This window comes from Lemur catta, chromosome 4 (assembly GCF_020740605.2).
Source record: "Lemur catta isolate mLemCat1 chromosome 4, mLemCat1.pri, whole genome shotgun sequence".
Taxonomy (NCBI): domain Eukaryota; kingdom Metazoa; phylum Chordata; class Mammalia; order Primates; family Lemuridae; genus Lemur; species Lemur catta.
In genome coordinates, this window is record NC_059131.1 from 18374772 (window position 1) to 18396014 (window position 21243).

The following is a 21243-nucleotide window of genomic DNA, read 5'->3' on the forward strand; positions in this document are numbered from 1 at the left end:
AAAGAAATACTCAACACCATTAGTCATCAGAGAAATGCAAATCAAAACTATAATGAGATATCATCTCACCCCAGTTAAAATGGCTTTTATGCAAAAGACAGGCAATAACGAATGCTGGAGACATGGAGAATGAGCAGCACTCATAGACTATTCGGGGGGAGTGTAAATTAGTGCAACCCCTATGGAGAACAGTATTGAGGTTCCTCAAAAAGCTAAAAATAGAACTACCATATGACCCAGAAATCCCGCTACTAGATGTATATACAAAAGAAAGGAAATCTGTGCATCAAAAGGATGTCAGCACTCCCATGTTTATTGCAGCACTAATCATAATAGCCAAGATTTAGAATCAACCTAAGTTTCCATCAATGGATGAATGGACAAAGAAATTGTGGTACATATACACAATGGAATATCATATAGTCCCAAAAAAGAATGAAGTCCTGCCATTTGCAACAACATGGATGGAACTGGAGAACATTATGTTAAGTGAAATAAGCCAACCACAGAAGGGCAAATTCTTTATGATTCCATTTATATGAAGTATCTAAAGTAGTAAAATACATAGAAGAAGAAAGTAGAATTATGGTTTTAGGGGCTGGAAGGAGGGGAAAATGGGGAGTTCTATGGATACAGAGTTTCAGTCATGCAAGAGGAAAAAGTTCTAGAGATCTGCTGCTCAACATGTGCTTACAGTTAACAATATTGTACTGTACACTTAAAATCACTTTATCACTTTGAACATCATAATACTTGCTCTACACTGAGAAGGTGGTGCTAGACTGGTCATTTTCAAGCTCAAATTTGAAGGGGCCCTAAAAATATTGTATTGAACTTCATTATTAAAAGTAGATATTAAGCTATTTATAAACCAGGGGAAAACAGACACTCATTTATCAAATATTAACACATTAGATACTTTCAATGATTTAACTTGTTCGTTTTAGAATAAGAAAATATTATAATTTTGAAAAATGAACTTGAGTTGTTTTCATATTCTATCAAAATATATTATTACTAAAAGACTTTCTGTAGGTAAAAAAATAAATAAAATAAAATAAGAAGAAACTTACTTTTTACTTTGGAAAGACAGCATTGCAATATTTCATTTTACTGAATAAAAGGAACCATTTCAAATGTAGTAATATCTTTATCTCCTAGAATTTTTTAAAATTCTGTTTTTAAAATCAAGTGAAGAAGCATAACATTTTTGTAACCCCAGTATAATGTTAGTATTAAGATTTTATTATACTACATCCTTATTTGGTAGGCATCCATCAAGAAACTGGCCTATGTGTTATTACTGATAAAACAGATTAACACTCAGGGACACAGAGGAAACATGAAGCAGTTACCCAAGAGGAATGCTCCTTCATCTGGTGCTGGTTGCTGTGAGGGCCACTGGCATGGCCACGCCAAAAGCAATTCTGGCAGAGCTGATAGTTGTGGCACTGCTGGCATCGGTACCGGAAACCCATCATACTCTCACACCGGCAATAAGAACACTCCACAGGATGGAAGACTGTGGACCGAAAAAAAGGGAGAGAGAGAAGGGGAGGGGAGGAGGGATGGAAAAGAAAAAAGGTAGAATTTTCATTTGGATAATAAAGTCAATACAGAAGAAAACCAAATCTAATATTAATATAAAAGGAAAGGTGAAAACAAAATTAGAACTGAAGAATCTAAATTTTCTGTTCATCTAATCAGCCATTTACTAGAATAAAAGGAAAAGACTTAATAAATCAGAAAAAAATTTTCAACATAAGACTATTACATTCCAATCTAATAATCATTCTAATATGCTATCATGGGCAATACACAACTGTATATGATGGGTTGTAATTTTATACTTCTAAACGTTGGTATGTAATTGCTTCCTCTGGCAAGTCAATTCTGAACACAAGAAATGGAAGTCAATAGGAAACAGGGGTATATTATTTAAATCTTCACTGAACAACTCTTTCTAGTATCATGTATATAATGCCCACCTTATCTCAAGTATAATGATTTTTAGTCCTGCTCCCAAAAATGTATATTAACTACGGAATCAAGACTCAAAAACAAATTGAGCACTAGGTAAGAAAAACAACAAGATCACAAAGGACTAAAAGAAAAGTAAAATCAGAAATGAAAAATCCAAAGTACATAACTTCCTCTGAAAAATTCAAGGTATTTCCAAGGCATGTTGAAGGTGCTAATTAAGAGTGTGTGCTCCAAATTAAAACTATACAATATAGTATAGTTCCTCCAGAGAATAGGACTACCAAGTCAATCTAGAGCTAACATCAATGCCATCAACATCAATGCAGCCATTATTTGTAATTCTAAGCAATCTGGGTTAATATTAAATGATACATGTATATTAACATCAAATTATCAAATATGGTATGATAATTTTGGTTCAGTATGTATATCTATGTGATTTTCTTTTATTCTCTTCTGAATCAGTAAAAAGCCAGTGCTTAGTCAGTGGAATAGGTGACCAAGTAGAAAAGCTGAGAAACAGAATGAAGAAAGGATCTACCTGGGCCAATTATAAATAAGAAAGATAGAACTATTCAGGTTCTGGCAAAAGTATGATTTTAATCAAGTGCATTATGTAGTAGTTACCTTCTTACATACTATACACTTGGGTTACTAAACCAGTATACAAAATATAACTTTGCCTGAACAAGTAAATATTTTTTCCTTATGAAGAGTAACTTCAAAATAATTCAAGTAATGAATTTCATAGGAATTAAAGAGTCTAAATAACAAAAAAACTTACAAATACCACAATTTTATACTTTGTTTCTCACCATTAAAATTAAGACATACAGACAAATGTTAGTGTGATAGGTAACATTTTATTTCTAGATATTTCAATGATTTCATAACATTTATCTGTCACTGAGAAAAATAACATTACTAACCACATAAAAATGTAATCAATAAATAATACACTATAAACAAAATCACAATAAAATGGATAACAGTACATCTTGACAAACGAGGCTTTTTCTATTTGGTATAGCAGATGCAAAATGCTTTTATAAAAATCAACTGCATACAAAACTACTAAAATACTTAAGGCTATAAAAACACTGCTCCTCAAAATTGAAATCTCTATTAAAAATCCTGTTTCAAAAATGTAGCTGTTTTAGTCTAGTCAAGAGATTCTGGTCCTTTAAGAAAACTAATCCTAAATCTGAGGGACTTGTGAACTAAAGCCATAGTTGGGTAACAGGCTGAGAAATTAAAAAAAAAAAATTAAAGTATGCATAGGAGAGGGAGAAAATAAAAATAGTATGAAAGTATATTTCATTCTTACAAGGGGAAAAAGAGGACCCTGCTTTTTAGTGGCTTCTCAGCTATTCCTTGTTCTCTTCTGTGGAATGAGGAAAAGACAGGCAAGAGCCTTGAGAGAAGGGAGGTTGCCAGAAAAACCATGGCCTTCTTGTTAATAAATTCAGACAAACTAAACAAGGAGATAAACTGATGGCAATAACAGAAAAAGTAAAGGAGTTACTCAGAGATAAGTACCACTTCAATTCAAAGCAAAACAGAGATTTAAGTCAAATTACTGGGAAGGACACCAAGAGTACATTCAAGGCAAAACAGTAAAGGAAAAAAATGGAAGATGTGTGAAATCCAGTACTAAATTATATCTTAGCTATTTTCATTTAAATTATTCCAAAATAATTATAGTTTTAGCAGTTGATATTACACCACATATCCAATTTTTTAGAGCTATGTTTTTGATAAATTAAAGGGGAAAAAAAGGAAGTCATAGACAAATTAGGTGGGCTTACCCAGAAAACAACCATCTGCAATCTGAGGAAAGAAAAGCCTACAGTTTGAACCACAAAGTCTTATGACCTGGTATTACTACTTCTTTGTATCCTAAGTAATAAGCCTCGCCCCTTTTTCAAAAGAAATAAATATTCCTCTTTTGAAAGCCAAAACCACAAATTCAAACAATAGAGTGACAGCAAAATGTCAAGTATGATTTTCAATGACAGACTAGCTAAGGACATTGCAAATAATCAGTTCCTGCACTTCCTATAACGTGAGCAATTGAACGATAAAAGTTCTGCTTACCATTCTCAACATGGGCAAGCCTGTGCATGAGAGGTAGCCAGACAAGGCACTGGGGAGGAGGGTCGGCCATCATTGTGTCTAAAAACATATTTAGCATTATCTTTTTCTGTGAAGAGAAGAAAAACAAAGATACTTTATATTTTTCAATTATCTCTAAATTCCAAGATTAAGTTAATTTAGGGTTTTCCCATCCAAGCTCTAATGAATTACATGTGAAATTTTAAAGTGACATTAATATTTTACATTACTATATACACACTGTACTACACTATGACTATATTCAAATATATTCCCACCTACATTATTTTATTTTAGTCTTAAAACAACTGTGTAAGGTAAACAGGTTAGATATTACTGTCTTCATTTCATAGCTGAGAAAGAAAAGGAACAGAGCATTTAAAGGTTGTGTAGTGGCCCTACACGAATTAGACACACACCCAGGACTGTCCTTCAGACTACTGTTTCTGCTGTCCAGTGGGGGAGACAGACATCCCACACCTGATTATAAACAGCATCAATGAAAGCAGGAACTATGGCTGTCTGGTTGTCTACTGTATTTCCAGCACTCATAATAGTGCCCAGCACACAACAGGCACCTAATAAGTAACTGTTGCATAAATAATAAAGTTAGGGGCAAATACTCTTAGACATCATTTAACAACTTTCTCACTTACAGAAGAGAAAACAGAAGCTTGGGGTAGTGGAGTAATTTGACAAAGTCGCAGAGATAGTTATGATAAGGATGACATCAGAACGTAAATATCCAAACGCCCATCATAGTACTCCCTCCATCATACCGTCTCCCTAGCTAGACTACATTTTTTTATTCTTTTTCTTTTTAACAAATCTGTTGTAAGCTTCCACTCACTGCATGTGAAACACTGAAATAATTATGTCCCATGTGGACACAGAAAATTAGAAAACAGTCTAGAAAGAGAAGATAGAAATAGTTATATGTTGTAGATAGAACAAATCCTGTATAATATTTCAAATTAATGAATATTCTTTTTATTTTCTCCAACCCACAACATACCTTTACTTCACCAAAGGGAAAAGAAAAAAAAAGCTGAAAATGCAGTGCCATACAACTTGACAGGACAGTTCTGTAACTATAACCTGGACACGAAGCCTCCACTTCAAACTTTATTCCAAAAGAAGAGCAGAGATACAACAGCAAACACAACAGCAGCTGCACAGCCGTAAGCAGGCCTTTTCCACACCTTCGTCCCACTGTTCAAAGGTTGGGTAGGGGCTAGGGATTGGGGATGGGGTGAAGTCAAAAGGACTCCTAGAATTTCATCTCATTCTATCCCAAGTAACTGTGTTCTCAGCCCCACTACTTTTCTTAAAGTGAATAATAGGCTATAAAAAATATGGGTGTTTCCCCATAAAACTTTTAAATACTTTATTTTAGGAAAGAAAAAAGGTAGAAAAGATAAAATTGGTTAGAGCTGACCTAAAGATATTGCCAGCTGATTACAAAGTAACTCTGATTTTTACCACTAACATATTTAACATAAACTGGAAGCAAGGCGTGAAGGCGTTCTGGTGCTTGGTTAGGAGGAGAGACGCCTCCAGGATGGCCATCTCACCCACCATGATGCATCACACAAGGCTCAAGACTACACAGACTTGCTCCTGTCTATCTTTCTGGCAACTGAGAGAATTTTAATTCCAGTCATTCTGATTGAGAACAATTGTCAAAAGAAGAAACTGGTAAGTAGGGAATAGAAAAAGGAGGTACAGTAGAAGGCACAGCAGGAAGTTTTGCAATAAAACCCCTGAAAAGATGAGGAAAGCTGAGAGAGAGTCTCAGACCCAGGCTTAGACTGCAGGCCAGAACTGCCAGGGGCTGGGGGGGAGGCTCTGGGGGAGGGGGAAGCTGAGATAGATGCAAGAGGGCTCACTGAGGATGACAGCAGCATGCACAGTCCTCTACACATCGCTGTGTGCTAATGATGAAGTTTGAGAAATGCCCACTCAAATAGACTAAAGAAAGGTTATCCAAAGTGTTTTCCGTCGCAGGCACTCAAGTTACCACTGTTTCTGAGACCTCAGTGGAATCTGGGAGGAATAAATGAACATTAAAAACTAGAAAGTCACCTAACATTTGAGTAGAGGACTAGACATGGAAAGTGCCTCGTATCATGGCCATGTAAATAAACAACAAGCCAAAGTGAAATCAGAATGTCCATTTAAATTATTGCGATAGAAGACGTTAGGAAGATTTTTAGCAAGTAAGAGGTTATAAACAAAAATTAAATATCATATCCTTTATTATAAATTTAATGTTTAAATTAATATTTCTACATCTTCTTATATTTGTTAAAAATTATTTTTATAATCCATTTATAATCCTAATACTACTTTCTCTAAAAAGTTTTGGTTTGCCTACCATGGAAGTTTTTTAAAATCTTCAAGATGAAGAGGTACAATTAATTATCTTTCGATATCATAGGATCACTTTCCAAGGCTGTCCCACAGTCATACTATAATTTGAAGTTCTCCAGAAGCATAACGAATTAAACTAGAAGAGCTGTGTTCCAGTGCTCTGTCTTCTACCAACTATGTGATTTGGGGAATATCACTTAACATTCCTGGGTTTCAATTTTCTCATCTCTCAAGGGCTGGAACAGTGGTTCTCAAAGTGTGATCACAGCAACCCCTGGAAGGTCTTTAAACATTTTCAAGGAGTTCATGAGGCTAAAACTATTTTCATAATAATATTAAGACATTATTTGTCTTTTTCAATCTCATTTTCTCATGCGTGTTCAGTGGAGTTTTCAAGAGGCAATGTGATGTAGCCACAATTATCTGAAAATGCTATTAGAAGACTCCTCCCTTTGCAACTATTTCACTGTTTTAGGCCAGATTTTCTTTCTATAATTTAGCCAAAACAACATATCACAACAGATTGAATGGATAAACAGATATGGGAATCCATGTCTTTTATTGAGCCAAATATTTTTAAAATAAAACAACGCCACTCTTCTCATTAAATTTTCATTTTGGAATATACAGTTATTTTTCATAAAAACGTTATGTTAACATGTAATAGGTTTATCATCGTTATTTTTAAATGACTTAATATTTTTAAATTTCTCAATTTTAATTTCTAATATGGAAATATTGACAGACATAACCCACATAAACAAAAGTTCTTTGGGGCTTTCAATAATTTTTAGAGTGTAAAGAGATCCTAAGACCAAAAATTCTGAGAACTGTTGGGGGAGACATTCCAAATGTAAAATTTCATGAGTCAATAAATAATTGTGTGAAAAGTAGTTTGGCTCTGTTTTCTCCCTATCTTTTTGTTTTGTTTTTGCTCGAGTTGAATACATTCTTTGCATTTCTCCTTATTTTTTATAGCATAATATTAATAAAAATTATAATAAAAATGAAAATAATACACATTCCCACCACAATTCTCATTTTCCTCTATTTCCCTACGGAGGGAGTAGACATAAAAAATCTGTTTTTTCACTCAACATTTTATTAAGCATTTTGTTTTGTACAAGGTCTTCATTTCTAAGCATTTTAACAGCTGCCTGACCCACTAGGCAAAAACACCATGATTTATTTATGCCTTCCTCTATAAAACATTGAGACTGTTTCTATCATTGTATGAGGTCTTATTTTTTCTTAGAAACAAGTGTTTCTGTCTGTTGTTCCTTTTCCTCTAATCCTCCAGACTGACAATTACCTTTTATGCCATTCTTACCTCCCTTCCTCTACCTTGACTACCTCTTCCCTTTTTTAAAGGGAGAAGGAGCCATCCCTTAAAAATAAGAAATCCAGTATCACTAAAATAACACCATAAAATAAGTAAAATAATTTAGCAATAGATTATCATTGCTGCAATCTCCAACTTCATCTTTTGCAACAAAAACTCCTTTCCGATGTGTAACATATATTAATAAATATTTCTTATCTGTTGCCCTATCACTTAAACAATGTAAGACATTTAATTAACAGTCTTAAAAATGGCATTTTTAAAAGCTTTCAGATTAAAATATTTTTATACAAATTTTTATGTACAGTTATAGAAATATTTTATCTGACAGGGGCAAATATACATTAACTAGAGTAACAAGGCCAGTGCTGTGGGGCTGTCTTTCAAATATTATTAGACACCAAATTTATCTGTATCACAGATTTATTTTGGACTTTGAAAATAACACTAATTTATAATGATACAATATAATGCTGCTGTGCTTTTTATTAGAGATACTTTTATTTATTAGAGCTAAAACAAAAATTAGAAAAACTTCAGAAATTCTGAAATACTGTATTTCTCTCACTGCAACATTATTTCATTTGAGAAAATCTGGAATGATATCAATGAAAACAAGTAGGTTACAAGTACATCTGTGAGCTTTAAACTTTCAGTTAGAATTCAAGCCAAAAATACTAATTTTTTATGTCATACTTAATTTAAAATCATTATTCAATTATTCCAACAAATATTTAGTAAGCATCGATTATTTTCTAGACACTGTCAGTCACTGGGGATATAAAATGGAAGGAGACCAAGGTCCCTCCCATCAGGGCATAACTGAGCTCTATATGTAACACGCCCTGGGAGTACATCGGAGGAAACAATCCTACATCGAAAGATTAAAAACATCAAAGAAGAAAGGAAGTGAAATATGAGGTCTTTATTGGACGGGAGAGAGGGAGGCAGAGGTTACTGGCATTCCAGTGAGGGCTAACAGCACAAAGAAAAACACAAAGTGTGACTGCTTTCACTCACTGAAAATGCAGGTTACTTAAAACAAGAGAAATGTAAATCAAAACTATACTGAGATAACATTTCTCACCTATCAGATTGGCAAAAATTCAAAAGTGTAAGAACATATGCTGTTGGCAAGGCTGTGGAGAGACAAATGCTCTTATACAAGGCTGGTGGAAATGCAAACAGCACAACCCCTGAGGAAATGTGACAATGTCTAAAGAGAGCCCTGGCATGTTAAGGGGTGAGAGTAGGTCACGGAGGGTGTGGGAGGGTATGGGAGCATCAGAAATGAAGGTGAAACAATAGGCCGTGGCTGGATTGATAAGCCACAGTGTCACGCTAAGAACCTTATCCAGGAGGCAATAAATTAGTAAAGTTTTTTAAGAAAAACAGGGGCTGGGCACGGTGGCTCACACCTGTAATCCTAGCACTCTGGGAGGCTGAGATGGGAGGATCATTTGAGGTCAGGAGTTCAAGATAGGCCTGAGCAAGAGCAAGACCCAGTCTTTACAAAAAAATAGAAGAATTAGCCAGGTGTGGTAGTGAGCACCTGTAAGTCCCAGCTATTGGGAGGCTGAGGCAGGAGGATCCCTTGAGCCCAGGAGTGTGAGGTTGCAGTGAGCTATGATCATGCCACTGCACTCCAGCCTGGGCAACAGAGCAAGACCCTGTCTCAAAAAAAAAAAAAAAAAATAGGGACATCAGCAGAGCTATATTTTAAAATGACGTTTTAAACTCAGATATGCTTACGATTAAAAGGAATAATAAAACAAAAGTAATGTCTGAGTAGATGCAGTCCTCTTCTTTGGGCTGCCATTGAGCCACTACATACAGCGATTAGGAGACCAGGGTCTTATGTTTGTTGGTTGATGAATTTTTCTGCTTCACCTGTACACTAGCAAACCACAGACAGTAGGGCAGAGGTGACATCAGAGGTCCAGAATGGGAGTACAGCTGGACTGTGCCACCAGCAAACACGGAGGAGGAGCTGGGCCCACAGCCCCAGCATCCCACAGGCCGCAGGCAAGAAACATGACTGAACACATCAGAGCCTGCTTTCAGTACATGAGTCACAACTGAGAGGGAGTCTTTCCTATAGCATGTGGACAGCAAGCATTGGTAACTAACAAAAAGCTTTCTCTAAAACGAAAACAACCTTGGAGCCACTGTCATTTCTATCTAAGGATTCATTTAGTAAGACACTCTCCTCCACAGGCCCAAGAGAACAAAACCTCACTTCTAGGTCTCTACAATTTTGTTCAATCTAATTAATGCCAGTGAGACAGGCCTCATTAGCACAGAGCTCATCACAATAAAACCCATTCTATACACTGTATTTCATCCAATTTAAGATGCACTTGTAAGATGCACGATTATTTTTTTTCTACCACTAAGAAAGAAAAATACTCAGCCAATTAAACTAACTCAATGACTTAATTAACTATAATCTTTCATGACATGTGAATTGGTCATACCAGCCTCTTGAACTGAAATCTCTTTTATCTATTCAGAGGAACTTTGTGGTTTTGTCCAATTTCAAATGTAATGCTTTGGTGTGACAAGAAATTATTTTGGTCATATTGCTGTAATAAAAAATAATAAAGCTTCACCTATTTCTGGATATCTGCCATTAAAAAAGGGTTCTGTAAAGCAACTGGTTGTTGCTTTGCAAAAAAAAAAAATATACGGAATTCTTGTGATGATGAATATTTGTGTTACTAATATCAAAGTTTTTTCTCTCTGTTCTATGTCCATATCTTTCTGTGTTTACAATATTTTGTTTAATGCTGAATTACAGTATACTCTTTCTGAAAACATTTTAAATGACAACACATATAGTACCAAAAGTGGGCATAATTCATCTGAAGTAACAACAATATGAGCAGCTATGATCAAGTTCACCCATGTGCAGGAAATGACAACCCTTCATAACCACTGCCTAACCAACTGCAGTTATGTCATAGGCTGTATAATACATCTTTACTTCAGAGAGATTAAGATATCAAAAAGTGTCTTCAAATCAATGAAACATGGCACTAATCTACACCAGATTACATGGTAATGAACAGTTGCTAATGGAGACTGTAAAATCTCATAAATTAGAATACCTGTGAAATAACACATATACATGTGCCAGGCAACTCTTGCCAAACTTTATTCAATGTTCAGGAAAACGAGGTCAGAATATCCAGAAAATGTCTCACTTCAAAGTGGAAGAAAAGCCATTTTGGCATATGGCTGGAGAGGACATTTTGTCAAAGTATAATCAGAGGACACCTCCAGGCATGAAATATTCTTGCTATTCTGTAAAACAGCCGGAAATAACATAATCCAATTTCTACACACTTGCCACGTTCTCCATGAATCAAGGTGAATGAAGGTGGCAAAGTGTGCAGTGAAGTGTCATCAACAGTATCTCCTGCATACACCAACCACAAGAATACATCTACTTTCCTGTCTCACTCTCTTCTCCTCCCTCTCTCTCCGCTCTGTTTATTCAGGTTTCCCCTTCATAAAGATAAGGATCAAATTAAAAATTTCCTGCAAGGTAGGTCAAACTCTTCAAACTAAAGTCAACATGAAGACCTAAAAAATAAAGAATAAAACAAATAGCAATCATCTTTCTAAGGAGAAATATTGTACTTCCCAAAACTCTGAAGTTTGGAAAAATTAGGGAGAAATTTAAATATATTCACTGCTTATTTTGAATAACTTTTAAGCCTCTAACACCAGTTTGTTAATTTATAAACATTGAAGAATCTTAATATATCTGGCCTACTCACCAAAGTATTAGGCTTGGGGTACTACAATAACATTGTACTATGTTCAGACAATAATCACAATCACAAATTTACAATTAGAATTAATTTTCTATTATTAAAAGTCTTAAAAATATTCCAAAGTAAAGAGAATAGTATAATATGCCTATCCAGTCTCAAAAATTATTAACTTATGACTAATTTTGTTTCATCTATGCTTTTATTCTCTCTCCAATCTCCATCATCTCAAAGAAAATTCCAGATGTATGATCTCTTAAATTAACTTTATTCCAACATTTTATTATGATGGACATCCAGAATGCTTCCAGTTTTGGGCTGTTATGAATAAAGTTGATAAGAGTATTCTTGTAAAAGTCTTTTTACAAAGATAAGTTTTCACTTCAATTGGGAAAAACCTAGGAGTAGAATTGCTGCATCATGAGTAGTTATCTGTTCAGGTTTATAAGAAACCACCAGAGCTTCCAAAGTGCTTTTGTTTGTATGAGAGTCCTAGATGCTCCAAATCTTCACCAACATTTGGTGTCAGTAACTGAACATTAGCTATTCTAATAAAGGGGTTCTGTTGAATTGATTTATAAATGCTTTTAAATTTGTAGTGTGTTTTAAAAACTACTAAACTACATAATTTCACAGACCTTATTTTGGGTTAGTTTTTCAGGGAAAAATGTGTTTAAAAAAATAATTAAAACTATATTAAAATACACCAATATGTAATTCTCTTTGTATCATTAACAAAAAGCACTTCTGCTGTAATGCAACACATACATTACTTTAAAGCTGTACAGAGCACAAAACTGTGGACTTAAAAAATAAGACATTTAAGCCATGAAGAAGGACAAACTAAGGCCTTTTGCAAAAATCTGAATGGAAGTAGAGACCATTATCCTAAGTGAAGTATCTAAAGAATGGAAAAACAAACACCACATGTACTCACTATTAAATTAGAACTGATGAGCAAAAACTAAATAAAACATTAAGATATATAAGAAAAGGAGGGTTAAAATAACCACTAAAAACCTATGTGGCTTTCTCAATAGAGGACAATCAAAATAACAACAATATTAATAATGGCATCAGTGCAATTAAATCTCTATAGGCATGTCCACTAAGAGCCACTGTCAGATGATACATTTCAGCCTTTTTTCCTTCTGCATAAGAGCATACAACTTTCAAGATAGATCAGTTTTATCAAAACTAAATATTGGATCCAGGGAAAGCTAATTCCGTCAATCAATTATTAGAACACGGAAGAGAAACAACTCCGTACATTTTTCATTCATGCCCACAGCTTCATCATCACAGCACTGTGGTAAGTGAAGCAGCTCCTGGACCCCCTAACCAGCTTCTTTCACTAAAGGAAGGTACTACAGGATTTTCAGCTTCTTTCTTAAAATACTCATACTTTCTCTTTAATCATTATCACATCTTTGTTAAGCCCAGAACATCAGTATGCCAGGGAAAATTGCACATTAACCAACAGCACAATTTCTATTTTACACTGACATTGTTCTCTCTGTCTGATGATGTATGAGCCAGCTTACATTAAGGAAACACATAGGCTGGGCATGGTGGCTCACGCCTGTAATCCTAGCACTCTGTGAAGTTGAGGTGGGAGGATCGCTTGAGGTCAGGAGTTCGAGACCAGCCAGAGCAAGAGTGAGACCCTGTCGCTACTAAAAATAGAAAAAATTAGCCAGGTGTGGTGACGCACACCTGTAGTTCCAGCTACTCAGGAGGCTGTGGCAGGAGGATCATTTGAGCCCAGAAGTGTGAGGTTGCTGTGAGCTAGGCTGACATAGCGGCACTCTAGCCTGGGCAACAGAGCGAGACTCTGGATGGGGAAAGCCCATTTTCAAAAAGAAACCCAAAACTCATTGAATTTAACTACTGCTCCATGAAACTTTATCCAAACTGTCTCCTTTCTTGGCAGTAGTTTCTACTTCTTCTGAGGCTTTTTTTTTTTTCATGGACTTGGGAAAACTCAAGTTTCCTCTGGACTGAGATAAATTTCTTTGACTTTTCCAAATTTTGACATATATCAAAATGCAGAGTGGTTTTTTTTTTTTCTTTCTTTCTTTTTTTTTTTACAGGAATCTGAAGCAGGTAAAAAGTAACAATCAGACTATGAGTTCAAAGGCCTCACAATCACAAATGTCATAAGGTAATCTGCAGAATCCTAGATGGCATTCTTGGAATTAATAACTGCAATTTTTTAAAATTTATTCAACATTTTAAACTGCTATTCTAACATTAGGTTCTCATCATAACACTCACATTGCAATTAAATCAAAGATTACTTTAGGTTTAGTACCGCAAATAATTGTCATCCATTTGTCAGTGTTCTGCACTGGTACTTTTTGTATAAATACCCTTCCTCATTCTGCCACAATTTTACTTAAGAGTAGCATTCCAGAACTTGATCAATTTTTAGCCTGACCTCCAGGAAGCATCTAGAGTGAAAAGCCACGTGTACATCATCCACAAGATTACCCAAGAGTATTGTGTGGGCCACCATGGGAGGTGATGATCCACCAAAGCATCAGTAATGAGACAAACTCCAAATAAAAAACATCAGAGAGCTGTTTGTAGGGTCTTCATCACACTCATCCTCACTTATATCCCTGAAAGGCATATAAATACCTGCAGGACATCCTTATAACAAGATATCTTTCGACAGCCTCACATCATTTGAAAATGTATATTCAGGGAAAAAACACAAACTACATTTTATTAGAATAAATTGAAGTGTGGAGATACTTTTAATATGCTAAAAGCTAATACTGATTGCCATTTATGTTAAGAGAAAAAATAAATAGTGTACAGAGGCCAATTTGCACAAAATCAATCAGCCAAAGTGTGCACAAATTTGGGAAGAATATCTCCTCACAAGTTACTAAAAATAATTGTCCATTTTTATGGGTGCCACCTTCAGTGCTAAAGCTGAGTAACCTCTAAACAAACTGTAAAATATTGTTTGAAAGTCTGAATTCAGATAAACATAAATTCTTAACTTTAAATGAAAAAAGGGACGTATGTGTGTATACACATGTGTCTGTGTTTTGGTTCTTATGTGAATCAAAGCATCTATCACAGGTCAGCAGGATCTAGTTTACAATGTCCTTTCAGTTCTCAAACCTTTAGATTTGTTCCTTTTATATTTTAACTTTTTATTTTTAAATAATTTCAGACTTACAGAAAGACTGTAAGAAGATTACCAAAATTTCTATTTTCCCCTAACCCAGATTCCTCAAATGTTAACATTGCAGAAGGGATATTCTTTTACCCTTAAATACTTTGGACTGAATTTCTTAAAAACTAGGACATTCTCTTACATAATTATATACAAATATAAATGTTAGGGAATTAACATTCATTGACAATACTATTGTCTAGTCTATAAACTTTATTCAGACTTTTCCAATTGTCCCAATAATGTTCTGTGCAACAAAAGAAAATCCTGAATCATGAGTTGCATTCAGTTTTCATGTCTCTTTAGACTACTTTAATCTAGAACATTTCCTCCATCTTTTATCTTTTATGACATTGATATTTTTGAAGCATAAGAGACAGTTATATTGCAAAAATTTGCGTTTGTCTGATGTTTCCTCAAGATTAGATTTGGGTTGTGCTTTTTTGGCAAGAGTACCAAAGAAGTGATATTGTGTACTTCTCAGTGCACCCTATTAGAAGGCATATGATATCAGTTTATCCCTTTAGTAGTGATAGGGACTTTGATCACTTGGTAAAGTGATATCTGATAGGTTTTTCCACTGTAAGGTTTACTATGTTCCTTTTGTAATTAATAAATATCTTATGGGGAGATACTTTTAGACTATGTCAATATCCTGTTTCCATTAATTTTTTACTCATTAGTTTTAACAAAGATTTTTTTTCCTTAATTCCCCACTTTCCAGAACTTTCTAAGTAAGTTTAACATTAAGCTTCTTTTATGTAATCTCTACCCTAATAAATGGATACTACAGCCAGTGTCTACTCTGCTCCCAGTTCTCTGAGGCACAGTTAAGATCTGAGGAATCCTCTGGGTCAAGACAACAAAAGGAAATCCAATCCATCTTTTTTTAATATGAAAATGGTAGTGTACCCTTGAGGGATTCTATCCTGGCAGTTGAGAGCTACACAGCATTCCTTGTCTCCAGTGCTCAGGAAACAATGATCCAGTATTGTTATAGAGTTTTATATCAAAATTCCTATATTTCACAGTTTAAAAAATCATTTTAAAAAGTAATATATGTCTATTAGCAATAATGTAAATATTTCTTAAACATTTTTCTTTTAAATATTTCAAATGTTATTGTCTTTTTATAAAAGATCCGCTCTCCCCCACAAAAGAGTTGTCAGGTGAATTTTTTATCCCCCCTTTTATTCATCCACCCCCTCCCCCTTCAAAGCTCTTTCTCCTCCCCTACTCAAGACCTTATATCCTACACTGGAAGCAATCTGGTGAAACCTGTCAGAAGGCAGAAGGATGGAGGAGTGCTCTTCTAGTCCTAGATTCTAAAAAACTGTCCTTACCTGCTGTGGAAAACAGGTGCGGACTGAGTGCTCTGTGTAACCAAAAGATGGCCCTTCAAAGACAGCTGTTGGGAGCTTCAGAACTTCCTTCAGAAACTGGTCAAACTTGCTAAATATCATTAAGCCATTGGAATCTGACATCTGGGAGAAAACATCTATGAGAACAAAACCAAATAAAGTCAAACTCTAAGGAAATATCAGCTTTTTATAAATGGCTCTATGTCATTTGTATACTACTCAAAAAGTATCATAAAGTTATTATGATTTTTTAGTTAATATTAAAACTATTCTCATTCTTATTAACACCGTGTGGTTAGTATGTTGACAAGGCCCCTCTCTCCCACTCACTTAAACTAAACATCACTAAACATCAGATCAATAACCATCCATATATGTCTACCTACCTACTGAGTTTTTATAACTGGATGATATATAACTTTTAATTTTATTTGTTTATACTTCACTTTGTTCCCAAGAAGAATTTGTAGCAGCATACCTTTATCTCTTAGTATCTGTATATTGTTTATATAATACATATGCATGTTTGAGTATATGAATATATTAGCATCCTGGTGATAGGGTACGAAAGAAATTATATTTGTATATTCATATATTGATGATATATACCTGTGAAGGAATAAATCTGAAGACAACAGAGGATGTTTACAATATTTGCTCTAATGAGTTCCAAAGTAGAATTTAAAAAACTCATCTAAATTTTTCTATTCCAAGGTATTTTGATATTCTTCTATTCCAAGATACTCTGATATTATTTTTACATTAACTGGGGCTAAGCAGACAGGAAAGAAGTTTCCAGTAATACTAGTACTACTTTATCTTCGTGCAGAGAGTTCCTGTCTCCAGTTATTCCTCTCTTCTCATCCATAGTTGGAGAGAAAAAGAAAAATAACAAGAAGCTCAAAAACAACAAAGAAATGTGACCTAAGTTGTTTTTCAAACTATTGAGCTGCTTTACAAACAAATTAGTAAGTTAAATATGCCCAGAAAAATCATTTCCAGAGGACTTTTCCAATATAGCATTTTGAAAATTCATCTTCTATATACTCATAGTGAACAGGTATATTAGAGATCTATATCTATATAATAGATGTATATAATATACATATATGCATTACTTTTTTAGTTCAATTTGGGGAATTTATCCTAAAGCATTAGGTGAAGAAAAAAACTTTTTTAAATACATTAATCAAAGAAAGATAAAATGTTAAGTTATGAACTCCACAGGGTAATTTTTAAGGCATTAGAAAACAGGAAATTATCAAAGGAATGAAAATCTTCAGTATATCCTCTCATGATAGCTGCTAGCATAGTTGAAGAAAAAATATTAACTGCCCATATGGGAGGGATCCAATAAGAGAAGTATGGCCCTAGTAGAAAGTAAAATCAACTAATTAGAAAATATATACTAAGTTCCTATTATGTGGTCCAAGTGCCAAGTACTCTGTTAGGTGTTTTGAAGCACAACAAGTATGACACGTGGTCCTTATCCCCCAAGAAACTTTCAATGTAGCTGCAAAAAATAATATACATATAAAATAAAGAATTAAGAGCTAAACTTACTCCAAACACAACAGAAAGAATAGAGGCAAAAAGATACTTGTTAAGCCCCATCATGTGCCAGGCATCATGATAGGTAACTATGCTGAGTCTGCCAGTAGCCACATTATCCTCTTCTTCCTTAGTAACAGAACACTAATTTTATTTTATGCAGCAATGTACCCAACTAACAGATTAAAATCTCAGCTTCCTTTTAGCAAGTTGTGGTCATGTGACTAAGTTCTGGCCAATGAGATTATAAGCAGAGGGTTGTAGAACCTTCCAGGAAGACTAGCTAAAGAAAGCTAACTGAGCTGGAAAGCATGCCATTTTTTCATTATTCCCTTCCTCCTTTGGCTATCTGGAATGCAGCTACGATGGCTGGAGCTCCAGCAGCCACCTTGGACTATGTGGTAATACCAACCTTGATGTAGAAATTATACCCTAGACTGGCACAAAAAAAAAAACAAAAAACAGAGAAAGCTTGAGTCGCAGATGAACATGAAGCCACTATACCAACCCTGGACTACCTGCCTCTGGACTTCTCTTATGTAAGAGAAAAATAAACATCATTTAAGTCACTATTATTCTGGGATTCTGCTTTCATGCAACAAACCCTAATATTAAGTGCTACCATACTTTACCAAACATTATCTCATTTTACTCTCATAAAGAGGTGTGACTGTGTACATGTTCACATACATAATCATTTAAATTTTATAGATAAAGAAATTGTAGGTTAGAATGGTTAACTTGCTTGAGGTCAAAAAGTTAGTGGCCAAATCAAGTTTTAAACCCATACATTGTGACTCCAAAATAAATTCCATTACATCACACTCCTTCAAAATATAATTTAGAATAGATACAAAAACACATAGGCAGGAACTGTCACGAAAGTTCTAAAAGAAAAGAATTTAAAAGGTAAGCCTTAAAAGATAGGATTTGGAAGGATAAGGTCAAAACAGGTTGTGGGCAGGGAGTGGGAGACACTAAAGAAGAGTAGGATTAAAAGTCTCTAGGACAGGAATACATAGAGTGCCACTGTTATCGATGATAAACAGGAAACGGGCATTGAAGAGAATATTCTATGGCCAACAATTAATATTGATAAATAACGGAAAATAAAGATTGAATAAGAGCACTTCTGTTTTAAAAGAAAACTTTGAAAGAGGAAAGTAATTTGGATTTGGCTTAAAATCTTTTAAGTAGGTACCAAATTTTTAGAAAACTAGGTTTCAAGAAGATTAGACTGTTAATGAGTGATACAAATAATAATAATAATAATAATAATAAAAGAATGGAATTGGAGACACCAACTAGAAAACCTTGTAAACAATGCACAAATGAGGTTGGGAGAGTCTGGATTACAGGAGGGACCCTACATATGGGGAAAGGTCAAATCCAAGACATTTCAATGCAAGGAACTAGAGTTGATGGCAAACTGGATTAGAGAATAAAGAAATTTTAAAAGTTAAGATTATTCTAAATTTCTAGCTTGGGAAAATGCTGACAACACCGACTGACATAAACAAATCAAAAATAATGATATTATGCTTAGCTTTGAACATAACTGTATTTGAACTAATCAGCAAATTTTCAAGTGGAATCATCCTGCAGACAGTCAGAAACAAAGTATTGGGCCACAGTACTAGACTGCAGATAGAGAACTGTGAAAATGTTACCAATGACATGAATAACTAATGCTCCTCAAAGGAGGGAAGAACATAAGTAATTTAATTTTTAAATAGGTGGCTGTTATTCTTATAATGGGGAAAATAACCATTCATTAAATCTGAATGAAAACAAACACCTCTTCAATATGGGAGGTGGCAGACACTACAAGGTATCTACTCAATATCTAGTTTCCTCTTCCCACTCACTAACTGAGCCCTGTTTCTGGAATGGGAGTATACTTGCTTAAAAACTGAATTCCCAGCCCTCTCTGCACATTGTATCTGGGGTGGATTTCTGGAAAACCTTTTGCTTCCTAATAGAGGCACTTTCTTCCTCTTTCTGCCTGGAATGAGTACATGAGGCCTGGGATAAAATAGTCATCTTATGACCCTAAGGAAGAAAACCATATGGCAGAACAGGAAGACAGGGAGAACTGAAGTCTTTGATGACATCCATAAGTCATGGTACCAACTCTGAATTGACCAGCCTTTGGACTTATTTTTACATGAAAAAAATAAATCCCAATATGCTTAAGCCACTGTGAGTTAAAAGTTTTCTGTTGCCACTCAGTGTATACATAACTGATAAACTAACAAGTAATTAACTTGTGGCCACTAACAGTGGAAATATTCAGGACCAGAGATTGCAGCTACAAAGTATATAAATATACATTTGTATAGCTTCACAATCTCAGAAATATACATGTATACATCCACACCAACAAGTCTACATCTTATTCATTCAGAGTAATAAAAGGGAGTGATTGGATAGTGAAATGACCAACCAACCCCACAAAAGAAACATCATTTTCAGTTATACTTAGTTACTATGTCATATTAATAGATTCATAGTAAAAAAATTAAGTTCATAAAAAGAAACTATAATTTAATAAACCCATATTAGAATAAGAGAACAAGCGGAAACATGTTTATTTGTTTTAATAAGAGAAATACTACTAGACCCAAAAATTGAAGGCACAATGAAGTAATTTATTACTTCTTGAGATACTGGCTTAAACAGTATTTTTGTTTTAGACAGGCTTCCCTTATCTGTAAGAAAAATAATAAATATTATTGCTAATTTTTTCATCTTAAATGAAGTTTAACAATGAATCTAAGTTATTATAGTTTACCTATGTACATATAAGAAGATCTTAGCAAAGAAGTAACTAAAACAATAACCCTTAACAAAAATATAAAAAAAAAATTAAGCTAGTCCTCTAATTAAAGCCCTAAACCCTTCTGGTATTAAGGTACTAAATCACTTCCCAGATCCCCCATTAATTTCCCCAGTAATTCTCTTTCTATTTGCACACCTCTGAAAGAAAGTATGTTAATTCCCCAATAGTTGTTTCCAGCTAAAAGGGGTAGCTTTCTCCCTTGTGAAAAACTCACAATCAAGCCTTTAAATGTACATGTGTATACAGTGTTTAAAATATTCTATCCTGTGTGCAATGGGCAAAATAATGCCACTGATCTAACAGCATTACTTATGTTTTGATTTTTGTTTTCTGGTGATAATGACCCTGGTTTTATGCATTTATCCATCTATTTCCACTCCCCTTTCATCCCCACATGACCAACTATATACTTGTTTTGTAAGATGATAGGGCTGTTGGACTAAACAGTCAAGCCTATAAATGGAAAGCCATTTTCTTTTATATATGAGCTTTCTCTGGCAAACAACTCTCACCTCCAGTCACCTTTCTATCATTGAGCAACCTAACCCACAAAAATATGGGCACACATCTGTATGTTTATAAATACTTATACACAACTAAGTCCAAGTGCTTACTGTATTCCCAAAGTCATTAATATGCCATATCATTCCTTCAGTCAAAATGAGGTTGAGGCGTGGTATTCAGGATGACATGGGCTTCATTCA

General features: G+C 34.6%; 1 protein-coding gene across 4 annotated transcripts in view; it reads right to left on the minus strand.

The window, feature by feature from the left end:
• DTNB (dystrobrevin beta) overlaps positions 1–21243 on the minus strand; it is a 220036-nt gene that overhangs the window by 136848 nt on the left and 61945 nt on the right. For 3 of the 4 annotated variants that reach the window (XM_045549188.1, XM_045549190.1, XM_045549189.1), the window contains exons 6-8: positions 16129–16283; positions 4081–4186; positions 1356–1522 (exon numbers count right to left, since the gene is read on the minus strand). In XM_045549188.1, the coding sequence (XP_045405144.1) occupies positions 1356–1522; positions 4081–4186; positions 16129–16283 (428 nt within the window). The remainder of the gene's footprint in view (positions 1–1355; positions 1523–4080; positions 4187–16128; positions 16284–21243) is intronic. The other variant, XM_045549191.1, reaches the window with a different exon arrangement.